At 42.9% G+C, this 22,459-nt stretch overlaps 1 protein-coding gene across 7 annotated transcripts in view; it reads left to right on the plus strand.

Annotated features, from left to right (window-relative positions):
- The window catches only part of ADK (adenosine kinase), a 291,317-nt gene extending 270,226 nt beyond the window's left edge, over positions 1 to 21,091 (plus strand). For 4 of the 7 annotated variants that reach the window (XM_037400576.1, XM_037400574.1, XM_037400575.1 and 1 more), the window contains 2 exons: positions 2,402 to 2,488; positions 19,928 to 20,052. In XM_037400576.1, the coding sequence (XP_037256473.1) occupies positions 2,402 to 2,488; positions 19,928 to 20,052 (212 nt within the window). Of the gene's footprint in view, positions 1 to 2,401; positions 2,489 to 19,927 lie in introns of all 7 variants that reach the window. The other 3 variants (XM_037400573.1, XM_037400578.1, XM_037400579.1) reach the window with 1 other exon arrangement.
- The last annotated feature ends 1,368 nt before the right edge of the window (positions 21,092 to 22,459 follow it).

The raw sequence follows: 22,459 nt of genomic DNA on the forward strand, positions 1-22,459 counted from the left end.
AATAATTTGCCTATTGGATGCGTGCAGGTGGTATTATCTCTGTAATGTGGTATGTGCTCCAAAGCCATGCTGGCTTCTTCTGACACTTCAGTACTTCAAAATGTGACATTATTTCTCCTCTTGAAAATATATGAAGTTACAGAGGCAGAGTGTGTGACCCAGGCAGAGAGACAGAACTGTGACCAGGATAGAAAGAAAAAAAAAAAAAAAAAAAAATTGTTCTCATACCAGCCGGATTCCTCAGTGTTATTTGGGGGTTTGGACTAATGCAATTCCAATTACATCTACTGCAGAAAGACTGGAATAAGAGCTTATAGTGCAATACTTACCTGCAAGTACTAGAGGGAGCTGAGGGAAGGAATCAAGACAGAGGAGGGGAAAAAGGAAGAAAGATGATGGTGAGAACTTTCATTTGTGATAGTTTGCTTGAACAGAGTCTTACTAGATGCCAAGCCCCATTTCCAGAATTCAAAATGTAACGCCTGTGCGTTACTCACTCTCTGTGCCCAAACACATCCATTTGTATGCATATGCAAGCGTCTGCTGTGTATTTAACGTGGAACATCTGTGTGTGCCCGTGCACGCTTGGGAAGGAAGCAGGTTCGTTGGTTACAAACGTGTCTTCAACAGAGCTCTCACTTTGTTCATTGTTTTAGTATTATCTAGAGCAAATCATACTTACACCTTCTTCTGAAATGGATGAATACACTCTGCTCATCTGGCAGACTTTAATGTAAGACCTCTCTTTCTTGATTTCCAATTCAAATGAATCCTGTTAAAATTACTAAAAAACATTGCTCTTGAAGACTATCTTAAGAGCACAACACAGCACTGAAGCACGTTTCTAAATAGCTTTCTTAACAGGATAGAGAGTAGGATGCACTGAGAATGGACTGAAACCTGTTCTTTAATTGGAATATTCATCTTACGTTTTTCATTACCCTTTTTCCTTTGCCTCTCATGGATGGTTGTTGCTAATGCTCCCCTCCCCTCCCCTCCCCTCCTGGTGGGCCAGCCAACAGTTCCCTCTGGAGGCAGCATCATTATATCTGCCTGGTTCACTTAGTAGCAGATGGTGAAGAGCAGTAGAGCTGATACACTGCATTTCACAGAAACCAGGATCCTTCTGGTACCTCTGCAGCATACACAGACTTGCCTGATTTGAGGCTGTGAATTCTTTATATGCCTCCCAAACTAGGTTTCCTTGTTTGCTACCATGTACGTCACTGTCAGAGTGATTTTTATGATCTACGCTGTTGCTGGACAGTGAAGAAACTGCTCCTCTCCAGCTTGCAGCTACTGGAGGATCTATTTCCCATTTTGTTTCCGTCTTTACCAAAAATTAAAAGAAAATGGCCCTGATAGTTTCCATTTTCGCTGGTTGACAGGCTTTTCTTCCCCCTCCCCTTTTTTTAATTCCTGCTGTCTGCCAAAGGACAATCTGTTTGCTCTGAGACAGTTTAATGCATACTGACTACCAGAGGCAGAACTTCCATTGGCTCTGTTACAGGGGTAATTTACACTTTAACAAGGTATTGTGACAAGGTGGTAATTATATTTTTATCACGTCATTATGACATTACCACCTGGAAAGCCATAGCTGATTAATTAGTGGCATATATTAAATTTATAACCCTAGAACTCTAAAGTTATCATACCTAAGTGGTGTAATTATGTTGAACTGTGGTGTGGCAGTGAATTGGAGGTGAGGATGCTGAGTATCCACCTATTGCAATAGGTTTAACAAGTGCCAGTAGAGGGCAGGGAGCTGCAGAGAAGAAAATACTAAAAAAAAAAAAAAAAATGCTAAGGAAGAGAGTGAAGTCATTGAAATCTTGAAACCAAATCTAGTCAGATGGCAAGTTGCAAGGCTCCTTACATTATGGGGTTTTTTCAAAGGTGTCATTTGAGAGCATTTTGATTTACACTAGTTCCTGCTTTTTACTTCACAGCTATATTTCAATTAGTTCACGTGCAATTTGGTTTTTACAGTGCAGCAATTTCTGTTGAACTTTTGGAGGCCTGGACTGGCCATTCTGGAGGCTGCATCACTGCTCTGCAACTAAAAGGAAGCACTGGTTTTGGCAGGATGGATTTTTCTTAATCTTGTCCAGGTGTTTTTATGTTGTTCCTTCTGATTTACTTCTTTTCTCTTGCCCTTAATATTAGGAGATAATGAAAAGGAATGAAAGCATCCACAACAAATAGCTTGATCAAATGTGTCCCCGTATCCCTATGCAGTAAATACAGACAGAATTATAAGCCAAATCTATCGTTATTCCAATTATTGTGTTCGAAGTCAGAGCTCCAGTTCTGAACTGTTTTGATTTTCACTGTTTGTTGTGTTTTTCAAAGTTGTACTTCCATGTAACTCACGTTTTATTCTCCTTTTCCACTACAGAAAATGAAGTAACTACTTTCCCTGTGTTGGTGAGTGATCAGAGTGAAATTGTGGATACCAATGGAGCTGGAGATGCGTTTGTTGGAGGTATTTCTTACTTTTTTCTCTTGTTTGGAGCTTATCCTGTTATTCTCTCAGTATGAAACCTACCATTTTTTCATTCGACTGTCCTTCAGAATGAGCTTCATTCTTTTAGAGCTTTTCTCTTCATCGTGAAGTTATATGATTTAATTAAGTTCTGATTTTCAAAGGGAAAGTGTGTATTCTATTACTTTAAAAATAATGTCATACTCTGGTTGTTTTCATGAGATTAATTGTATCTGTCAGACTGTTGCATAAACAAGCTGCATCAAGCACTATATAGTGTACAGAAATCCCTCCTGGCTTAAATGTTAACACATTGTTGTTCTTTAAAACAGGTTGTAGTGAATATTAAACAGTATGTTAATAAGTGAGCATAATGTCTTCTGATCATGTCAATTTTGGTAGAACATCTGCTTCCAATACAATTATTTGGGCATCAGAAAAGAACACGAAGGGTTAATTTGTTAAAACAAACCCAGAAAATATCTGGCAATGCTTAATATCCATTTGCAAATTTACTATTTTTTTTTGGCACAAGCTCTAAGGAAAAAAGAGGATGTTATGTCTATGCCTGTTTTAAAAAATTATTCAATATAAGCCAAAACCCAATCTAATCCAAAAGTTCTGTCATTCATTGTAACCTTCATACATGTAGCTCTGTGATGCACTATTGCGTCCTGAAGGCTCTAATATCCAGTACGCAGTAGCTGTAAGGAGCTCCATTAGTCACTAATTTACTGGAAACATTACCAAAGAGACTTTATAAATAGAATTGCAGGGCTCGGTCTTGCAGTTATGAAGGGGATAACAAGCAGCGTGTTACCAAATTAAAGCTTCAGAATTGTGTCCCTCTTCAAGAAACTAGTCAACATGAGCTTAACCTTAAGCATGTGAGTAATTCCGTCCTTACTTAATACATCACTTAAACCAATGGTAAATTTTCAGTATATGCTTAAATTTGGCTGAAAATAGGAATGTTATTACTCATTCCTTCGGTGCTGTTGTGAATCAAAAAGGACAGAAATAGAGGAAAACACGATGGGTCATACTGTCCATATACCTTTTAGTGCACGCTTGTCACTCTCTATTGTGCCTAAATCACAAACGACTGAATTTGAACCGGTAAGTAACAGTGACTAGAACATAAATAAGATCTTCTTCAAGTGCTTGTCCTTGTGTATGTGTGCTCTGTGTATCAGCTGTGCCAGTAAGCTGCTGTTCCCATGAAAAGAAAAGATCGTTCCTACGTTGTTTTCAGACCCTGCAGATAGAAGCACGCTGCGGAGGGCCCAGGAGGGCAGTGTAGACCCCAGCCGAGCTGTGTAGACCCCAGCCAAGCCCTGCCTCAGCCGGAGGCAGCTTTTCACCTGCTTGCCATGTTCAGCTCGGGTTGTGTCTATTCCGAGTTCTTCAGACTTTAGGCTTTTTGAAATCAGGACCTTTTTTTTTTTTTCTTTTTTTTTTTTTTTCAGTAATCCTACTTTTATTCTTTCTTAGTTTAGCTGCAGGAAGACTATTGTGACTGAATAATCAGGCTTTAAGGACTGCTTGGACTCTCATAACCCTTCCTCTTAAAATGATGTCCTTTTCCCTGGTGCTGCCATAGCTGCTGGTTTTCTGTAGAAGGGCAAAGACGTTGAATTTACTTAATTATTCCAGAATGGAAAGGCTGATAGAAGCCACATCAGAGACTATTCTGCCTTCCACCAGCAGCGTGAGGAGGTCAGGCTGGTCTTGGATCAGTTGTGAGATTCCCTTCTCCGAGGGGAAAAATGATGTGGAAAATGCCAAACTCTGTTGGGAAGGAAGGAAAGAAGAGAAGTCTTCTAAGAGAACAAGTGCCTTTTGTCGTTCTGAGTCTGCTGAGATAACGTGGGGATGCAGCAGGCTTCAGTGTATTTGGGGTGATCCCAGCAGACGTCCTGCATCGCTGTTTGTATGGACATATGTTGTTTTCCTCGGTTCCCCCAAACAGCACTGAGCCCCCAGCTGCCCTCGGAGTGGCGGCCAGCGCAGTGCAGTGCGGCCGGGGGTAGCGTGGCATTGTGCGGATCTGCCCCCGCTCCAGGGAAGCGAAGGGCCCCCGCGGTGTTCCCCGCCGTGATGGAAGCTGGCTCAGCAGTTGCCAATCTGGCTGAAGCCTCGCTGCAGTTAGACCCTTACCTGGGGTCAGCGCGGGGGCTTCGCTTCTCTTTGCACCATATTTCTCTCTGCTGTGACTCAAAGCTACATGAGCTTTACAATATCCATAGCTCTTCCATTAGCTTCTGAGATATCTTCGTTCTCCTCTGTCACCCCATAAATAATAAATTGGTCGTTTATTCTCCTCAGAGAAAGATTTTCCTGAGTTTAGTCCAGATGGGAGGTTTGGGAGTCGTAACAGTCTAGATACGCAGCTGATTCTAGTCTTATATACTGTGGTTTCCTTCTTCATGGAGTCATTTCATTTTCCTTCCCATATGTAGGAAATGGGATACTGGACTGGGTAGGCTTTGATTTGGTCTGTGTTTCATTTGGGGGAAATGTCTGTATTTTATCTATATCACACTTTTCATGTGTTTTCAAAGTATGTATTTGCAACAGGAAAAGTTCTTTATTGTCTCCTGACCAGAAAGCCCTGTGCCGTACCACTGGTGATGCTGCTCAACCCGTGTATCTTCTGTCGATTCTAGCATTGAGCCAGACGCAGCATTACTTTCCTGACAGAATTTTTGTAATGGGAAGGTTATATTCCCTTCAGTGTTTTTCTAGCTTCCTTCTTTGATTGAGGTTTTTATCAAGTTGTTACTACCTAGGCAACAGTACCTGTAACGTTTTCATTTTCGTGTCCTCATAGTAAAATGTTGCAAAATTCATCCCTTAACTAAAAAAATGCACTCAGTGTTATAATATAATCTCCTGGAAACATAGTGCCCTTATTCAAACAGCAGAGAACAAGACTACCATGGCAAAGGTTCCCATACTTGTCTGGGACCGGTATATTAACGTGACTGAGCAGTGGTTTTGTTGGAGCAAATGTCTTGGCTGAGGGGGGAATGTGGGATATCATGAGAACTAACCCCGTTGAGCAGGATTTATTTTTCCTTCAGGTTTGTGAGACACTATCATATTTTGAAAGGTCTTTCACGGCAGCACTCTCTTCCAGAGGTAGAACTCACAGATTGTAAGGAAATTCCGTCTCGACAATTATGCCAACTTGGCAAATCACTCCTCATGTGTTTCTCCATGTGAAAGTGGAAAATAAGAAATCTGTTGGGTTGTTTTTTCTAGAACCTATCTAACTACTGAAGGTCTCGAAACCTTAACAGACATGAAAAAGTTTAAAGACACAAAGTTTCTGGGCGTTTGTAACTCTGTGAGTTGATTCATGAGTTCAACATTTCTGAGTGTGAAGCTGCTGGCCTCCAAGGAGAGCTAGCTCAGTCCAACAGCGAGCAGCAAGAAATAAACTGCATTCTTCAGCTGAAATGTGTTTTTATTAAGTTGGCGCCAGGACTATCTCTGGGTTTCTTGCCTCTTACTGCAGGCATCAAGTCATCTGCCACTCAGGCTGGTGCAATGCGTGAATGAGAAACTGGGTTTTAAGGTTGCTGCAGGTATCTTTATGATAAAAACACTTCTCTAAACCATACCAGCAGAGTTGTGCCTTTATTGCTTTCCAGCACCACTGCCACTGTTTAGAAGTTTAAGCAGTAACAATTTACGCTGGAGCATCTCAGCACCTCTTGTGGATTTCAGGGGTAACACAGATTTTTTTGGTTAGAAATCCCTGAAATACCCGTAAATTAAAGTTGTAATTCCACCTCTGGGTTCTGATGACATTGACAAATCACTTGAGCTTTGCTGACATGGCTTGTGTCACAGGAGTCCTCCTAATGGAGTTATAGCCTTTGTTTGTAGAGTTCGGGGGAAACTCTAGTACCTGTTAGGTTACATTCATTTATTACTGGTCAGCCCCAGTTTTGAACCTTTGCATTAATGGTAACCAAAGCATATTTAATGGCAATGAGTAGATGGAAATATGGACAGTTTTACCATCTCAGCTTTATGCTGTCCTGCTCTCTTTAGCCACAGTAGCTCTGCCTTCTGTTCGGACTCCCTGTTGTCATTGCCACCGTAACTAATGAAAACAATAAGCATCTTTTGTGATAGTTACTGCCATTGTTCCCTGCAAAATCTCTCCCCTAGAATCTGCCTACTCTGTGGAACTGGGCAGAGACTTCATAATGAATGAATAGGGGAAGGTGTAAAATCAATGCTGCTTCAGGTTCTGTCAATATAAATATATTGACGTAGTAATCTGCTATGATTTAGTCATATACCGCATGAAAGTACTAGAGTATGAAATGTAACCACAAATCATTTTAAAGCAGCCTGATGAAGCAGTGACAGAATGATCGTGGCAAGTATCTATTACTTATCACCATGCTATAAAGATGTTATACCGTTCTCAGGGAAAAGAAATCCTGAGATAGAAGGAGCTCTTCATTAAGCATTATCTGGTGCCAAATACGAGCCGATCGCAGTTTGCCTCTGTCAGTATCAAAGCTGAAGTCAACGGCACAAACCACCTGTCAGTTTAAAAATGACGCTGGCGGCTCTCATGTACCAGGGAATTTCGCAAAGCTGCTAGCTACAGTTTGAAGGCTACATTCAGAATTATTCCAGTGCACATACTGAGGGAATAAGCCCTTCTCCCTCTCATGTGAAGCCTAGTGTGAATCTTACGAGATGGCCAACTGCTGTCTCAGCTAGCAGAGGACTACTGCGATAGAAGGCAGGGACAGCGACAGAAGAGAGGAGTTGTCCTCCTTTATACGTGTCCTTGCGTGACTGTGGTCATGGCATCCTTATCTTCCCTTCAGAGACCACAGGGCTTACTGCGGATACTTCCCTCCTTCTGTTTTTGTTGCCACACTGGCTCAATAAAGCCGTTCCCTCATCTTTAATGTAGAGGTTAATTCTAAACATCGTTTTTCCATCTTAATCTAAACGCCTCTACAAATTAGATAAAGAGCTTGGACGCCTCAGAGTTTGCCTGAAGGTCGTCACATTGTTCAAATTTTAGCCTGTTTTCATGAGGTAAACGCAAATGATTTTCTATAGGGTGACATCTAGCTTTGATTTCAGAGCTTAGTAGTAGTTGGTATACCTCATATACTTCAACGTTATTGCAGTGTTAAAATATTACCCTTGATGTGAAACATTCTTTGAATATATTACACATACCGGTAGATGTATGTTTATAAAAACACAGCTCAAGAAACATAAATACAGGTTTGCGGAGAACCCATAGTGCAGAGAATAATGTCTCAGCGTTACTCCTCTGCTATTAAAAGTTTGACTCAGAAACCTTTTTTTAAAAAAGCTCCGTTTCTGTTTTCCAACGCTGGTTTAACTTTGGAATACCTTGACTGAAGCCAGTGGATTTCAACGTATATACTATTGATAAAAATGGAAGCAGAATCGAATCCAGTGTAATAATTCTTATGCTGTTGTTCTACAGAATCTGGCATTTATGGAAGGAATCCAAGAATCTTTAAAATAAAAAAATCATCTGGGTGGGATTTCACATGATCTGAGTTGGCCCTGCTGTAAGCCACGGCTGAAGCAAGGGAGCTCCAGGGGTCCCTCCCAAGCTAAATTGCGCTGTGGTCCTGTGAGGTCTAATCCTACAGGAATCAGGTTCCCAGGTGCCATTTCTGGCTCCTCAGAAAATCCAGCTTCAGTCATCCTCAGAGGGCAATGCTGGTGGCTAGAGAGTAGAAGCTGAGTGAATTTAAAACAATGAAGCTTGTACAATGGGAACACCATCTTCTCACAATAGATCTGGTACGGGGCGAAGATGGGCTGTGTTCGTGGCTTTGTCTAATTTGTGCTGTGTGTGCTTCATGGGAAGGAATTAATGTGGATGGAGGTGTGTGGGCACGTGAGAAATGAAGTAAGTTGTTAGGGCTAGTTGCTGTATGGCTGTACCAGGAGCACTGAACGTGCCAAAAAGATCTGATAATGCCTTCAGCAGAGAGAGGTGATTTGGATGGTTTGTCAGAATACTAAATTACGAGTGAGCTTGTGACTCTGTTAAGAAGGAAGTTCCATAATGGATTTATAGAGCTCTTTAAGATTGCGGAAGAACCTGTTTTTGCTAAAAACATTGCAGCCAAATGAAATATTCCTCTTATTTGTTGTGTTTTCATCTCTGTATGAACCTTTGTTGTAAGGGCTGCCCTCCCTCCAGTACTCACCACCCCTAAAACATTCTAGATTTGTTGAAATAGGAGTTCAAGGAACACCAAACCATTCTTTACTGAACAGCAGGAGTGTGATATCAGAAGCTACTTAATCCACTTGCAGTGGTCTTTAATGTGTATAAGGTTTTTTATACTTGTTTAAGATACCTTGGGAAGTTGTCATCATTTTCTAATCACGTTTGATAAAGAGAAATACAGTGGGTAAAGTGTCACTGCTGTGAAGTGCTGCCTTCTGATAACACCGGAGCTCTGAGGTGCAGTTTTGTTTGCCAGCTGGGCGTGAAGCTTTTTTTTTTTTTTTTTTTTTTGTGATACCAATTAAATATGTATGTGCGTGTGACTTGTTAAGGCTGATTTTTGCTACAAAATTTATCTTCCCAAGCGAAGAGACAAGGGGATGCTACTTCGAATTGTTCTGTCTTTTCTCAGAAGTAAAGATAAGTGTTAGAGCCGGAGTCAGCACTCTCATAGTCTTCATTTACGCAACATGGGTGGCTAATTGCCTCTGAGCAGCCCTGTTGTTACCGACATCATGGCTGATGAGATATGAAGCTTTGAAATAAAAATACCTTCTTAATGTCATCAGCATTTTGACTGACAGCCCGTTTTGCCCATCTTTAATGCTCCTGTTTTATAAACAGCATACATGAGTCTAATAGCTGAGCGGCAGATAGGGCATCAATCTCAGCTTGCGAGGGGATGGCTTGTCAGCGTGGTCATGACTTACCGCCCCTGCGTTCTGGTGGCATTCGTACCTCTCTCAGATAAACATCACGTCGAAACCTGGGCTATTAGATGGCCACATTATCTCTGTAACTGACCTTCTACAAACTAGAGAATTACCAGGTTCTGTGTTTCTAGCTGATTTTTCTCAGGCTCAGCTGGAGGCCCATCGTTACTCTGATCAATAGCATAGCCAGTCGCTAGCAACTTCAGCATCACTACTGGCACCATTTAGAAATTTGCCACAGTTTGAATTGCAGCTACTTAAACAAAAACATAAAAGTAGGTATCACTCAAGAAAAACATGGAATATTCCTGTTTTCTTGTTCAGTCCCTGCTTCACTTTTTACCAATTCCCATTCATAATTCCATAATTATGTCTTTGGAAATTTCTGTGCTGGCATTATACTTAAAACTAGTAGCAAGTGCTGTCCAAGCATAATTTAATTGTGATCCATTCGGGTTTAACTGGTTTGTTTCGGTTGCTGCCCTTCTCTTGGTTTCTAAATGTTCATCTTAATTTTATTACATAGGTATTTTTTATCAAAATACAGTAACTTAAATATGGTAGCCCACTTTTTCACCTATATGATTTAAAGGCAATCCAGAAGAATACACAGTAGAATTCACATAAGGCAAAACATTAGTGTACATGCGTTTTAAATAGCACATAGAAGTGAGACATCCATTTAAAAGGATCAGTGTATGGAATTAAAAACCCTCAGAAGTTTCTAATTAGACTGAAGCAGGACCTGATCCTTCTAGCTGCTGTGTCTCTGTGCCTGTCAGTGACACCGTCAGTGTTAAGGGAGCCTCAGTACGCAGCAAGAGGATTAATATTTTGCAAAATTGGGTTTTAAAAGGCCTAATTTACCTCGCCATAAATTCTGGATGGGCATTCTGAGAAATAAACGTCAGATAGGTTGCGGACCTTTTAAAAAAACAAACCTACTGTGTTAAAAATAGATTTTCAAAACCAATTATAGAGTTCCAATTTTTGCTGTAATAGCTATGGGACAATAACAAATTGACTTAACGCCTCAAAGCAAATCATCACCGTTTAAAATACTTTGTCATGCCTACTATCCCTATCCTCATAACATTTCATTTTATGTTAATGTGTCATGTGTTAGAAAATCATGTAACGATAAAGAAAATGTTCATGTGGAAGGTTAGGAACGACTTTAATGAGTTATTATTACCTTGCTCGCAGACTGTTGGTAATATTTTTGTGTTATTTTAATGTATTCTGAGTAGAGACAGAGGCACTAGTCAGATTGGATCATCAAGAACATTCCCCTGGGAATCAGGGCAGGATATAGTCCCCTAAGAAATGATGTGTCAGATTAAGCTGATGCTGTATTCACAGGAGATACAACAACACACAGTGAAATAGGAAAATACACCAAAATATGTTATCTATGTCACATCTGCTATGACTTGGTGTGGTGCTGTGGGGACTGACGCAGTGGCCACGGCGGTACTGCTCGGGCTGCGGTGTGAGCTAGCGGGATCCTCGCACACCTGCAGCTGCCTCCGCCGTATAATAGGAGGGTGATGCCTCCCATAATTTGTTCACCTGCCCCCGCCACTGAAATGGGCTCCTGCTGGAAGCAGGAGGATGGCAAGGATGCAACAAAACAGGCGTGAAAGAACAAACATGGTCCTCGCTGAAGGCAGTGGTGGTAGCGGTGCCTGTAGGTGGGCTTGAGGCTGATCTCCAACTCTACTTAAAGGGATGTTGTGTTACTCATCATCAGTAAATGATTAGTATCAGTCCAGGACTGTAACAGATATTTAAAGAGGCAAAAGATATTAAATGCCACTGTATTAAGATAGGAGCATTATGAATATAATGCCGGGGTAGGCTGTTTCAGCCCACAGAAGTCAAGGAATTCGTAGGCTGCCCAACTGCTGTGTTCCCACTGTGTTGGGGGTCACTTTTTGGTTCCCTTTGCATACTGCCGGCCTGATCGTGTGGGGACACACCTGCAAATAAAACCTTACTGAGAGACGGTGGCTCCTGTGCAAACACAACTTCACATCTCCTAGTCCTCGTGCCTGTGAATCTCAGCTAGGAGGTTACGTTCACGTTGCCTTTTTGAATAAATGTTAAAAACTGAATAGATGATAGTACATAGTATTCCATTTTGTCATGCTTAGAACTTCATTATTTCTGCATTAAATTGGTAACATTCTCTTGCTCTTATCCCAAGCAGTAGGTGTAGTAATCTGTGCCATCTAATGTCATACAAGAGATCTGTTTTGAGGCTCCAGAAATTTCCTTAGGTCCTAATAAAAGAAAGCTTATTTCATTTGGCTGTCTCAAAAATGGCTAAGGAGAATTTTAGCTTTTGAAGAACACTTCTAGGAAATGTTTTTAGGAAAAACAAAGAGAAATATCAGCCTGGAAAGAATTCTTTTCAGACAGTTGGAGAAGCCGCTTCCAAGGAAAATACTCTTATTTGGGTTGGCATATGCAGCACCTTGAATATTCCTTGTAAGCTTGGAGGGTAGTTTGTTATTTTTTTTTCTTTAATCAAATGTTTTCCCCTGATCCTGCTTGTTGGAGACAAGCCCAAAGCCACCAGATTCTGATCCAAAAGGGAATTTCCCAAAGTTCGTCTCGTGGGCTTAAAAATGAAAAATAGGACCAAGCCATCAGAAGTTACAACTTTGTTATCGGTTTCCTCCATCACATCTTCTGTGGAGCGTATGATAGGCTGAAATTGTTCTTTGCTCAGGCAGTAAGATGGGTGGGGAGTCACCAGAGGCGATACGCAACAGGTTATCAATAGAGTCCGCTGAGGCTGGGTAACGTGGAGGGTGTCGCAGGATGAAACCCTGCAGGGTCTCCTCCGGCTTCGAGCGGTCACCGCGCGGCGGGGGCTGGTGCTGACTCAGGGCACAGGCCGGCGACGGGGAAGGTCCCGTCAGCCTCAGCAGGCTTCAGGGCAGGAGCTCAGGCTTCTCCGTCCCCTGCACAGCCTTCAGGACCAAACAGCTGCAGGGTACAGCCACCGTTCCGGCTGGCGCAAAGGCGTCAAAAAACAGAGACTGCTGGTTTTCCTTGGGGAGGGTCTGTGATGGGCCCGAGCACCTCTGCGGGCCTTGGGAAACATGATGGCACCTTGTTCTGTGAGCTGAAGGGAGCTGGCCCCATAGGTCCAAGGAGTGGTAATCAGCTGTGCAATGCCATAAAATTATTCAGCCTTGAGTAACTGATTCCTAATGGAGTAACTGGGTTGTAGTGGAGTTTTATTTCATTTTTTTTCATTGTCACATTTTTGCAGGAATCCTTCATTAACATTTTCCAGGTGTCATGGTTTAAAGCGTTGGAGTCTGAACTCTTTTTTGCTTTGTGTATTGGACACCTCCTCTCCATCCCAGGAAAAGGCTGCTGAAGTGGAAACACTCCTTTCACTTATTCATAGTTGCCTAGTAAGTGCAACGTTGTGTTATTTGCATGTGTCCATAAATGACTGTATCACCTCAGACTAAGGAAGATGTACACCCATCTGAGTGATCCTTACAGAAATTCAATGCATTCCGAATATGTCCATAAATATAAAGAAAACAAGAGGGAGAGGGATAGGGACAGGGACAGTGACAGGGACAGCAATACCAATACTAACAGCTTTTCCGGAAAACATACTTCGTTTAGTATTCATGCTGGTGATCAGTAAGTAAGAAATGTGTGTAAGAGGTTTGCACATGGACAGTGAAATGCACATAGCACGTGACCATTTTATAAAGAAAGTAAATATAGACTTCCAAAACCTTTTATTCATGATCTCATGGTTTTGTCATTCTCTGGAAGTAAAAATATTGACATTTACCAGGCTGTTTGTTCCAGCTTTCTGATCTCCTGCAGTTTATTTTTATAACAACCTTATCGATGAGCCTCTTACTCAGCTCTCTAGGTTTAACTGAGTTGAGTCGATTTGTTACCACAGCTTCAAGTAGCTGTTACAGAACAAGCGAGACATCCTAATAAAGCTGTAAACGTGTTTACTCAAACATGGTATTGATTTTACTTGGAGAGGGAGAAGCTAGTGCTTAGCATGGTGTCAGGGAGGATGAATTTAACTGCAGTTTTTCATTGTCATCTGTCATGGTTGTGAAACACTAAGTGAAACCACAAGAGGATAATTAGAATTGCCAGAAATTTAGCCCCTAAAATCAGTTAACCACTTGAGATTTTTGTAGTTTAATTAGTTTTTATTAAAACTTTCCTCCAGTGGTATAGTCGGGAAGGGTTTTCTAATGTTCTTTTCAGTGAGAGTGAGATTTCAAGGTTGCCACTTGTTAGATATACATCTTAAATGACTTTTTCTGAAAGGGTTGCTAACCTTTTTTCTCTCCCTTGTAATTAGCCTGGCACGGCAGTTCCACAGAAGCACAGAGCCATTTCATTTTAAAAGAGAGGGACAGACACTTGTTTGTACACATACACATTTGTAGTTAATAACATACATGTGCTTGCGTGGAATAATTCTTACGCTGTATTTTGAGAGAGAAAGCGCGAAGGTGTGTGAAGGTTGAAAGAAGTGTAATGTATTTGAAGATGCTTACATTTAATTTGTCTTATATACTGTAAGTCTAATGTGTCAGACCACGGTGCCAAAATACATGAAAACAGAAGCCAAATCCCACCCTTAATCACAAACGTTTCCATTTAGAATAGCCAGCATTTGGTTTGATAGCAATGGGCAGGGCCTCTGGCTTACCACAGTTCTTGGCTGTAATATCCACCATCTGCCACAAAATTAAAAAAGGAGAAACCTCAGCACGTTGACGTACGGTTGTTCAGTGACTATATTGCAGAATCATCTGATGCCAACATCTTTTACAAAATCTAGGTTGGCTGGTTGGCTCTTGGCACCAGCGCTGCAAACCACCTGATTACCACTGACCAGACTCGTGCTACCACAACACTAACCCGCTCCAACGGTGCTAAACGGCATCCAAAAAAGCCTCAGTCATACCGGCAACAAGGCTTTCAATTGCTAGCATAGTGTTTCTTGAAAGCAGCATCTTCCCACACTGCTGGCCTGAAAGCTAGTGGGATCACGTAAAAATAGATGAGCGCTCGAGCAACTGTGATAAATGCTCTATACAAACGGGAGCATGAGAAGGGGCTTGCAGCTGTCCCCCATGGTGGAGTAACACTGCTGGAAAACAGACAGTTCGCAAATGAAGCTGTAGAAACTTCAAATACAAAAAAGAGGAGACAGCTCAGCTGTTGGTGATCCTTTCTGTGGCTGGGAGGACTCTGCTGGTGAGTGGCCTGGCTAGAGTGGGTGACACCAGGTGCTTCAGGGTTCAGCTGGGAGAGGAGGATTGTCTGCGAGCATCCTGCGCAGAAAGGTCGTGAGGGGCTCTGACTCAGGATCGGCTTGTAATGTTTATAATTAATGCCTTTGATAATTGCTTTTTTTCTGCTTTTCTCACTTGCATGTAAAGAAATACATTAATTTTGCCCTGGGCGTTTTATAAAGGTTGGAAGCATGAGAGAAACTGCAGAAAGACGAGTAGTGGGGGAGCTGGGTGTCGGAGGCTATAAACGGATTTCCAGCCAGCATTAGTAATTAACAGTCATTAAAATTAATTGTCAAGTGTACAATTTGAAATGAAACATTTGGCTTCAATATGAGCTGTTTTTAAGTGTTGTTAAACCATTATTGAAGCAGACCAGAACTGTTTTAAAATCTCTGCGATCGGACTCCCACATTCCCATCCAACTGCAGTAGCACTAGGCGTTCGTTCCCAATTGCCACCGATAGTCTGGAAACAAAACTTTCAAAGAAATCCCTGGTTTCGGTGACAGTGCTGCTGAGATGTCTGTTTTGCTGGCCACAAGGATATGAGCGTGGTTCTCCTTTAATCATTTTTGAAGTGCTACTCAGCTCCTGGCAGTAACAAAGTAAAGACACCACCTTTTGTGCCAGCCGGTGGGCTGTCTCGCCGTGTCTTTTCAGGCTGGGGCTGACATCCCCAAAGAGACCCGAGCTGGTTGCAGCGAGGGCCCCGGGTTGGGTCTGGATTTCGAGGCTCAAGCACCACTTCTGGCACTTGGCTTACAGAACTTTTCATTCGTGGTGAGCACAAAAAGGAAGAAAGCAACTTAGCTTTTCTGTCCCTCATTCTGTTTGCAGACCTAACAATTGTAGATGTTGTCTTTGAGCATGTGTAGTAAGGAAGCTGGAGATAATAAAGATTAACGCTCAATTATTTCAGGCACACTTTTCAGAGCAAAGTGATTGCTGAGATGGTTTTCTCTACTGAGCAGAAAAGAAATAATTATGGGCCGAAAATAGCTGTTGGTGTGTTATAATCACTTCTATCATCTGGGAATGCAAATACGTTTTGTACCACTCTAAGGTTTAAAGCAGCTTTTGAAGCAAAGTTGTCTTTGCTTTCTAGGAAGATAAGTGGGATGAATTGGACACAGTTCCAAAGACGTTCTTACCGTGACTGCGTACAAGGGGGTTACTTGGCTGCCTGTGCCTGTGAGGGACAAAAAGCATCGCGGTCTGCTCCGAGAGCTTACCGAGATGGCCGATGACAGGACAGTGGCCTCCCAGGCATCCGACGACTGCTGCTTCCCGTCCCCCAGAAATGATAAACGCTTTGGATGTCAGGGCAGGAGGCAGACAAGTGGGAAAGCCTCGGGTTTGGGTCTTGCCTTTGTGTTCTGGCGCGCAGAGAGCGCTTCAACGCGCCTAACACCGGCCGCGGCTCCAGCAGTGCCAAAATGCTGGTGCTGAATAGCTGCAGTTAGGAGACGGTAGACGATATTGCCTGAAGTTTTTTTGGTAAAATATTCGAAGTGAAGTTGTTTTGTGTGGCCAGGTTATGCCACCACTTTGTGCACTCCATTCCAGTGATAGCCAGGGACGAGCTCAGGCCGTGGCAGAAGTTAAAATAGTTGCTGAGCTACTTCAGTATGTGCTGGGATGATCCAGCTGTGCGATCCCAGGCCCGTGCTACAGGATCAGAGATCAATCCTGCCCTTTCTGTCTGTGAAATTGTAGGAGGAGTGTGAAGTGAGTCTGAAGCCATGTTCGCTTATCTTCTTGCATTTCCAGTCATGGCACCTTAAAGAGCTTACAGCCTTCAACTGCTTATCACCTCCCCTCCACCGCCGCGCTCGCTGGGAGAGCTGCTGGAGTGCTCACGAACCCACTTCAGTTGAAATCGGCTGGGTTAGCAGAGATCTGCTGTTCCACAGCTTACCGTTTAAACTGATCTGCTTCGTTTTGACGGAGTATCAGGTTATACAAGCAGCGAAGAAGGATGGGGAAAAACAGATGGGGCAGTAACTTCTTCAGCTGGAGCTCAACGATCTGAATCCATGCCTTGAGAGTATGACTCATGGGGTTTGCATCACAGAACCTTATACATCGGAGGAGGCAAGCTCTGAGTTATATTCTGACCAGGCTGCTTTTTATGCGTTAACTAAAAAGAACATTCTGCAGCTAAGGCAGCCAACCCGATGGAGCTCTTTGTTGCTCTGCTCAAACAACAGTGCTTCCTGGTGTTCCCTCGGGTTCCGCTTTGCCAAGTGCCTCGTCTTGGTATGTGATGTAGTTCCGTGTTTGTGATGTGTGTGTTTGTATTGTCACTCAATGCGATATTGTGTCAGATACTGCTACTCCTCTTTCATCTACGGAACACATACCTTTTAAGAGAAACTCAACAGACGAGAATGGTTTGAGGGCAAACTCCCCACTGCGGTTTCTGCATCTCTCATATATGACAGCTGTACTTAATGTCATTTCTCCACCACTCTGAAATCATAGAAATCTCTCATTTCTATCCCCAATTAGAACAGGATGTTTTTTCACCTGATTCTGCTTCCACTTAGATCAGAATAAATAAGGAGTAGCTCCACTGAAGAAAAAAAATAGATACCAGCTCGAAACTACTGTGAGCCTGAGGGGTAGTGACAGTCTTGGTCTAACTGGTGTTGAAAAATAATTCATGTTTTATGGTCCTTTGCTCCTTGGATTTTCTCATCTCTGTATATGTTTGATGCCTTGATCATAAAACTTAGAGGACAGTTGTTCCTTCATGTATAAACCCCTCGCTGAATTCATGCTCTGCACAAAGCCTAGCCTGGTGTTTGCCATTGGAGGCCTGCCCAGTGCATCTCCGATACTTACTGAATCAGAAATGGCCTGGCTTAACAGCCTCATTTTACATACGGTTACAACTTGCTCTCAGGTTTTAACCACCCAGAAGCACATTGGCAAGCTGCTGCCTCCCAGGCAGCTTAAATTTAATGATTGACATTCTCCACGTATCCAAGAAAGTTTCTCCTAAGAATGCATGTTAATTTAATGGAGAGCAGACCATTTTCATCTCCTTACTCAGAAATCGTCTGATTTCTGCCAGGCATGCTGTTTGAATTTCTCAACTGTTACCCAGCTATTACAGCTGGACCATCCTGCCGCAGTTGTGTTGTCTGTCATCCCCTGACTGCCATCAGTGATAGCGCTCACAGCAGTTTCTTCCTGTTGCAGACTCTCATCTCTGTACGCTGAGAGCTCCTGTCTTCTTCACTTGTGCTTGTGGACTTACTGTTGGTGAAGCACTCATTTTTTCCCAGCTAGTGTCAGTCAGTGTCTGTGAAATTCCAGCTAATACGTAGTTCTCTGGAAAAGTATCGATGTCGGAAACGTATGAGTTTTTTCCTAGTTGTCAGCTAACATGCCTGCTTTCTGTGGCCCCCCTAATCCAATGAAAAGTGTTTGATTTTATAGATCTAGGAGTTTCAAACTCCTCTCCCATTCGGTGCAGCTTAGAGAAAACTATACATCAAGGAGGCTTCTTTTCACTCTCAGTTGTGACCGAGAAGCCAAGACAGATCTTGGTAATTCATGAAAATAGGGTCATTTGCTCACCAGTATTGTCCTTCATTGACCTAACCTTATTTTTCATGTTTTACATGATTTTTTAATCTTCAAGGAGCAGACATTATTGCATAGTATAGAATATTTTTATCGTCTTCTAAAAATACCCTCTCATGTGCCACAAAAGGAAGTATTTAGAGAAGGAGCACAGGTTCATGTGCTCCCGTTACCAGGTGCCCACACCACAACGTAATGTAAAGTCTTTGTTCCAGTAGTAACCAAGCTGAGCAGAGAAAGTGTATCTGAAAGCCGGCTAGCCAAACGTGTCATCTTCAGATCAAAATTTGCAATTTGTCAGGAACTGGTACCGATGAGCTACACGGTACTTACGTAAGACGCGGTGTCAAGACCACGCCAAGGCCCAGGGCCTGTCAGAGCGTGACACAGGACCTTGAAATGGAGGAAGAAAGCTTTGAAAGGGACATGTTTCAGCTTGCTACAGTTCTGATTTTCCTGGGCATGTCTCCCTTGCCTTCTGTGATTGGATGAGGAAGAGAGACACATCTGAAACATATTAAAAACAGGATAAAAGTGCATAAAATATTACCCCTAGAAGGACAGAGTGGACTTTGAAATTATAAGATACTAAGTTTACTTTTCACATCCTGAAAAATTTTTCTAAGTTTAAAATACGTTTTTCACTTCTACCATAACTTCTGTCATTCTTTCAATCACAATAGTTTCAGCCAAGACCAAATATTTCCGAAGTGAGGGACTCAATCCGTAACATTTCTGCTGCCACTTGTACTTTTTCAAGTACCTTCTTAGGACTCTCTGCTTATATTCATTTAAAGAGGCGCTGTGGTTCTCAAAACACTCGGCTCCCAGGGGCTGCTGCTTCTCGAAGCCATGCTCCGCGGCTGTGCTAGCCGAGGCAGTGAACAGGGTGCCCCGATTCTGCGCCCCGCTTGGTTCTCCGTCCGGTTTGCTGTTTCCGTGGGTGCCTGACCGTGCTAAGAGGTGCCCGTTTGTTTCTGAACTTGGGTTAAATGTCACGTAATCAAGGGGAACAGATGTCACCTGCCTTTCCTCAACAGGTAAAAATTTCTCACCTTTTCCTTGTGAACACCTGTAACTGTGGATATAGAAAACGTTTTGTGTTATGTGCCTTTCTCTTTTTTTGAGACAAGCTTGCGGAGTGACAGCAGCGTGGGGCTGTCGCTGTAGCCGGCAGGAACAGAAGGAGCTCCCTTCGGCAGGGAAAACCGCTTATTTGTTTTCAGAATGGTATTTGAGGAATGAGGGGGTCGCTCTGGAAAAGAGGAGAGCAAGAACTCCGGTGAAGTCATGTTGAGGGCACTAATATAGATCAGTCTCAATAGTCTTTAGTTTACCTGAAGCTGCCAAATGGAGACTTCAGGTAGAAATAGCAGCAGCAGCACTCCAACTCAGCAGGTCACTGGAGCGCCATACTGAATTTCAACTAGCCGGGCTACTTGTGTACGTACAGCTGGGCCAGTATGTCAGTGCTTTGCCTTGTGACAAACCGGTACTTTCAAAAAAACTAATCTAACCATTTTCTTCTCTTTCTCTCTCGCTTTGTTCCATAGGCTTTCTCTCACAGCTTGTCTATGACCGGCCGGTGACCGAGTGCATCCGGGCTGGACATTACGCAGCCAGCGTAATTATCAAGCGTTCAGGTTGCACCTTCCCAGAGAAGCCTGACTTCCACTGATAGTGGTGATTCAGAGGGATCAAGAGTAACTCCCATGTTGCCGTGGGATTGCTGCCTAAATTTTTCCTCCTTCCCTTTCCTCACCTTTCCTATTACCTGCATCAACGCTTCTGTACTTCTGTTCATTGTATTCTAAACAAAATATATATTTCTATGGTGTTTTCCTTTTCATACCACTACAATGTCTCAGTAGTCTTAACTTTTGGAAACAGTGCTAATTTGAAGCTTATTGTCTCATCCATCAGGAAAAATTGTTCTATTTACACAGTTTATAAGGAAGCCCCACGTAAATGACACTGCTGATTAAAACCTTTAAAATACTTCTGTTGAGTTACCTAGTTTGTATCCAGCTGTGGCCAAACCCTACCCAACTTAACCTGAGATCAACAGACCTGACTTCATTTGTCACGTAACGTTATAAACCAGGAATTGTTCTTTCTACGTAGCGGAGTCACACTAGTGTAAAGAGCAGCGTAAATGTCCCCAGAGTTTCCTTACGTATTTGAGCGTACAAGATCTGGCCATCAGATCCAGCCCAGCTTCCACGAAAGCCAGCAGTTGTTTTGTCAGTAATTGAGGGACGTGATCCACAGCTGCTGTCGTGCATTCAGTCGTCTCGCACTGACACCAGTAGCTTTGGGTCTGGCACCGTGTGAGAGCGGAGTCTGGCCACCCCAGGTACAGCCACCGCCAGCCATCAGGTGAGCCAGTGATTTCGGGGCAGGTGCACAAGCTGATGATGGACATAACCACAGGGACAGATCCTCTCTCCTCCACGTGAGCTTTCTAGAGGCTGTGTTTAGTTAAGGTACACATACTGAAAATGAGGTACAGAAATATTTATGCAGGCTATATTGACAGGATATGCCAAACAGAATCTCTGAAACGCACATTTTTAAACTTTTAATTTACTTTGGATAATTGAGCAGTATGGTGGATTTTGTTTGTATTTACAGTATTCAAAGAGGTGATCTGACACTGCATTCATTACTTTGCTATGTAATTTGATACTGATAAATAAAAAATTGTGATACAGTAACCCCTGGTTTTGTATTGGTGTGTGTCTGGCTTTCCTCTGTGTACCGTATTGAAATGGGAGCGGGAAGCGGGTGCGTAACCCACAGTGCGTGCTAGATCTCAACATTTTATACGTGGCTTTCAGTGTATGGGGAGGTGTTCAAGGGTGATCTCAGCTGTAAGGATGGGAAGGAACATCAGCTTGGGGTGTGTACCACAGGAGAGATGAAAAATTAATGGCTAGGGTTCATCAGAGGATGTTAAGTCGGTGCACTTCACTGCGTAGCGTGGAACAAGGGATGCAGAGAGACTGAATGTTGTTATTGCAGTTTGTGCTTTGCAAAGAGTGTGGGGAGAAATGAAGTCTGTGATCCCAATGCCCTTGTTTGGCCCAGCATCCACTCTGATATATTGGACAACAGGCTCTGTCATCTTAGAGGTCACCTGGTGGGACCCCTGCAAGTACATCAGGGAGCTTCAAACCTGCCACCTCTGGAAGTCCTCGTGGGGCCATCGTCGCAAGCACGTCTCTGCATTGTAAGTACGACCTGTTCTTGGAGGGCTCGGGCTCACAGCCTCTATCTGAAAGAGGCTGCCGGTACAGGCCTTGTCTGCCTGTGCACCTATTCACGAACAGCTTTGCGCAAATAAACTTGTTTCTTCGTAGTGCTGCTCTCAAAAGAGCTTTGGACTTCACATTTCTCAGGAATGAATGTATTGGGGTGAAAATGGAACAGCGAACAAAGCTGAGGCTACAGTGTGCGTGGTCCTCAGGCTTTACAGGTTGACCAGAAGAATGTTACTTTTTACATCTCGTGATTAATTTTTAATTCTTTAACTTGATGTATCCATGCGATACTTTTTAATCAAGAAAAGCTGATAGGCCGAGGAAGGATGTGTTGCAGTCCCTGCTTTTAATGTATGGTCACATATGCCACGCCACACTTACTGCATGAATTTGGTTGTCAGTAAGGAAAAACCCAATGGTCGAGTAGTTGAATTTGCTGTTCCCGTTGCTCTGCATCCCTGACACTTTCCATTCCTTTTGAAACAACTTTGTCAACGTCCTGGCCAGATAATGGCGGCCCATTTAAAACAGAACATAAATAGGTAAACATTCTTTACCATACCAATGAAACTGCAAGACAGCATAACTACTGTAAAGGAAGGGAGGCTATGTAAAGGAAGGTAGTTATAACATAGTGAGGGGTTCTTTTTTCCTCCTTTCTCTGGGCTGTTCCTTGTTTTCAGTTCAGGATGCGAGACAGTCAAGTCAGAGGTTCTGTTCTGAGCTCCTCCACTGACGTGCCTGGTGAGCTTGGGCTCCTGACATGTGGCTCCGAGTGTCAGCTACAAGGCGTAATGTGAAGCCAGTGGGAGTAGCTGAGGA

The sequence above is a fragment of the Falco rusticolus genome, chromosome 9 (assembly GCF_015220075.1).
Source record: "Falco rusticolus isolate bFalRus1 chromosome 9, bFalRus1.pri, whole genome shotgun sequence".
NCBI lineage: Eukaryota > Metazoa > Chordata > Aves > Falconiformes > Falconidae > Falco > Falco rusticolus.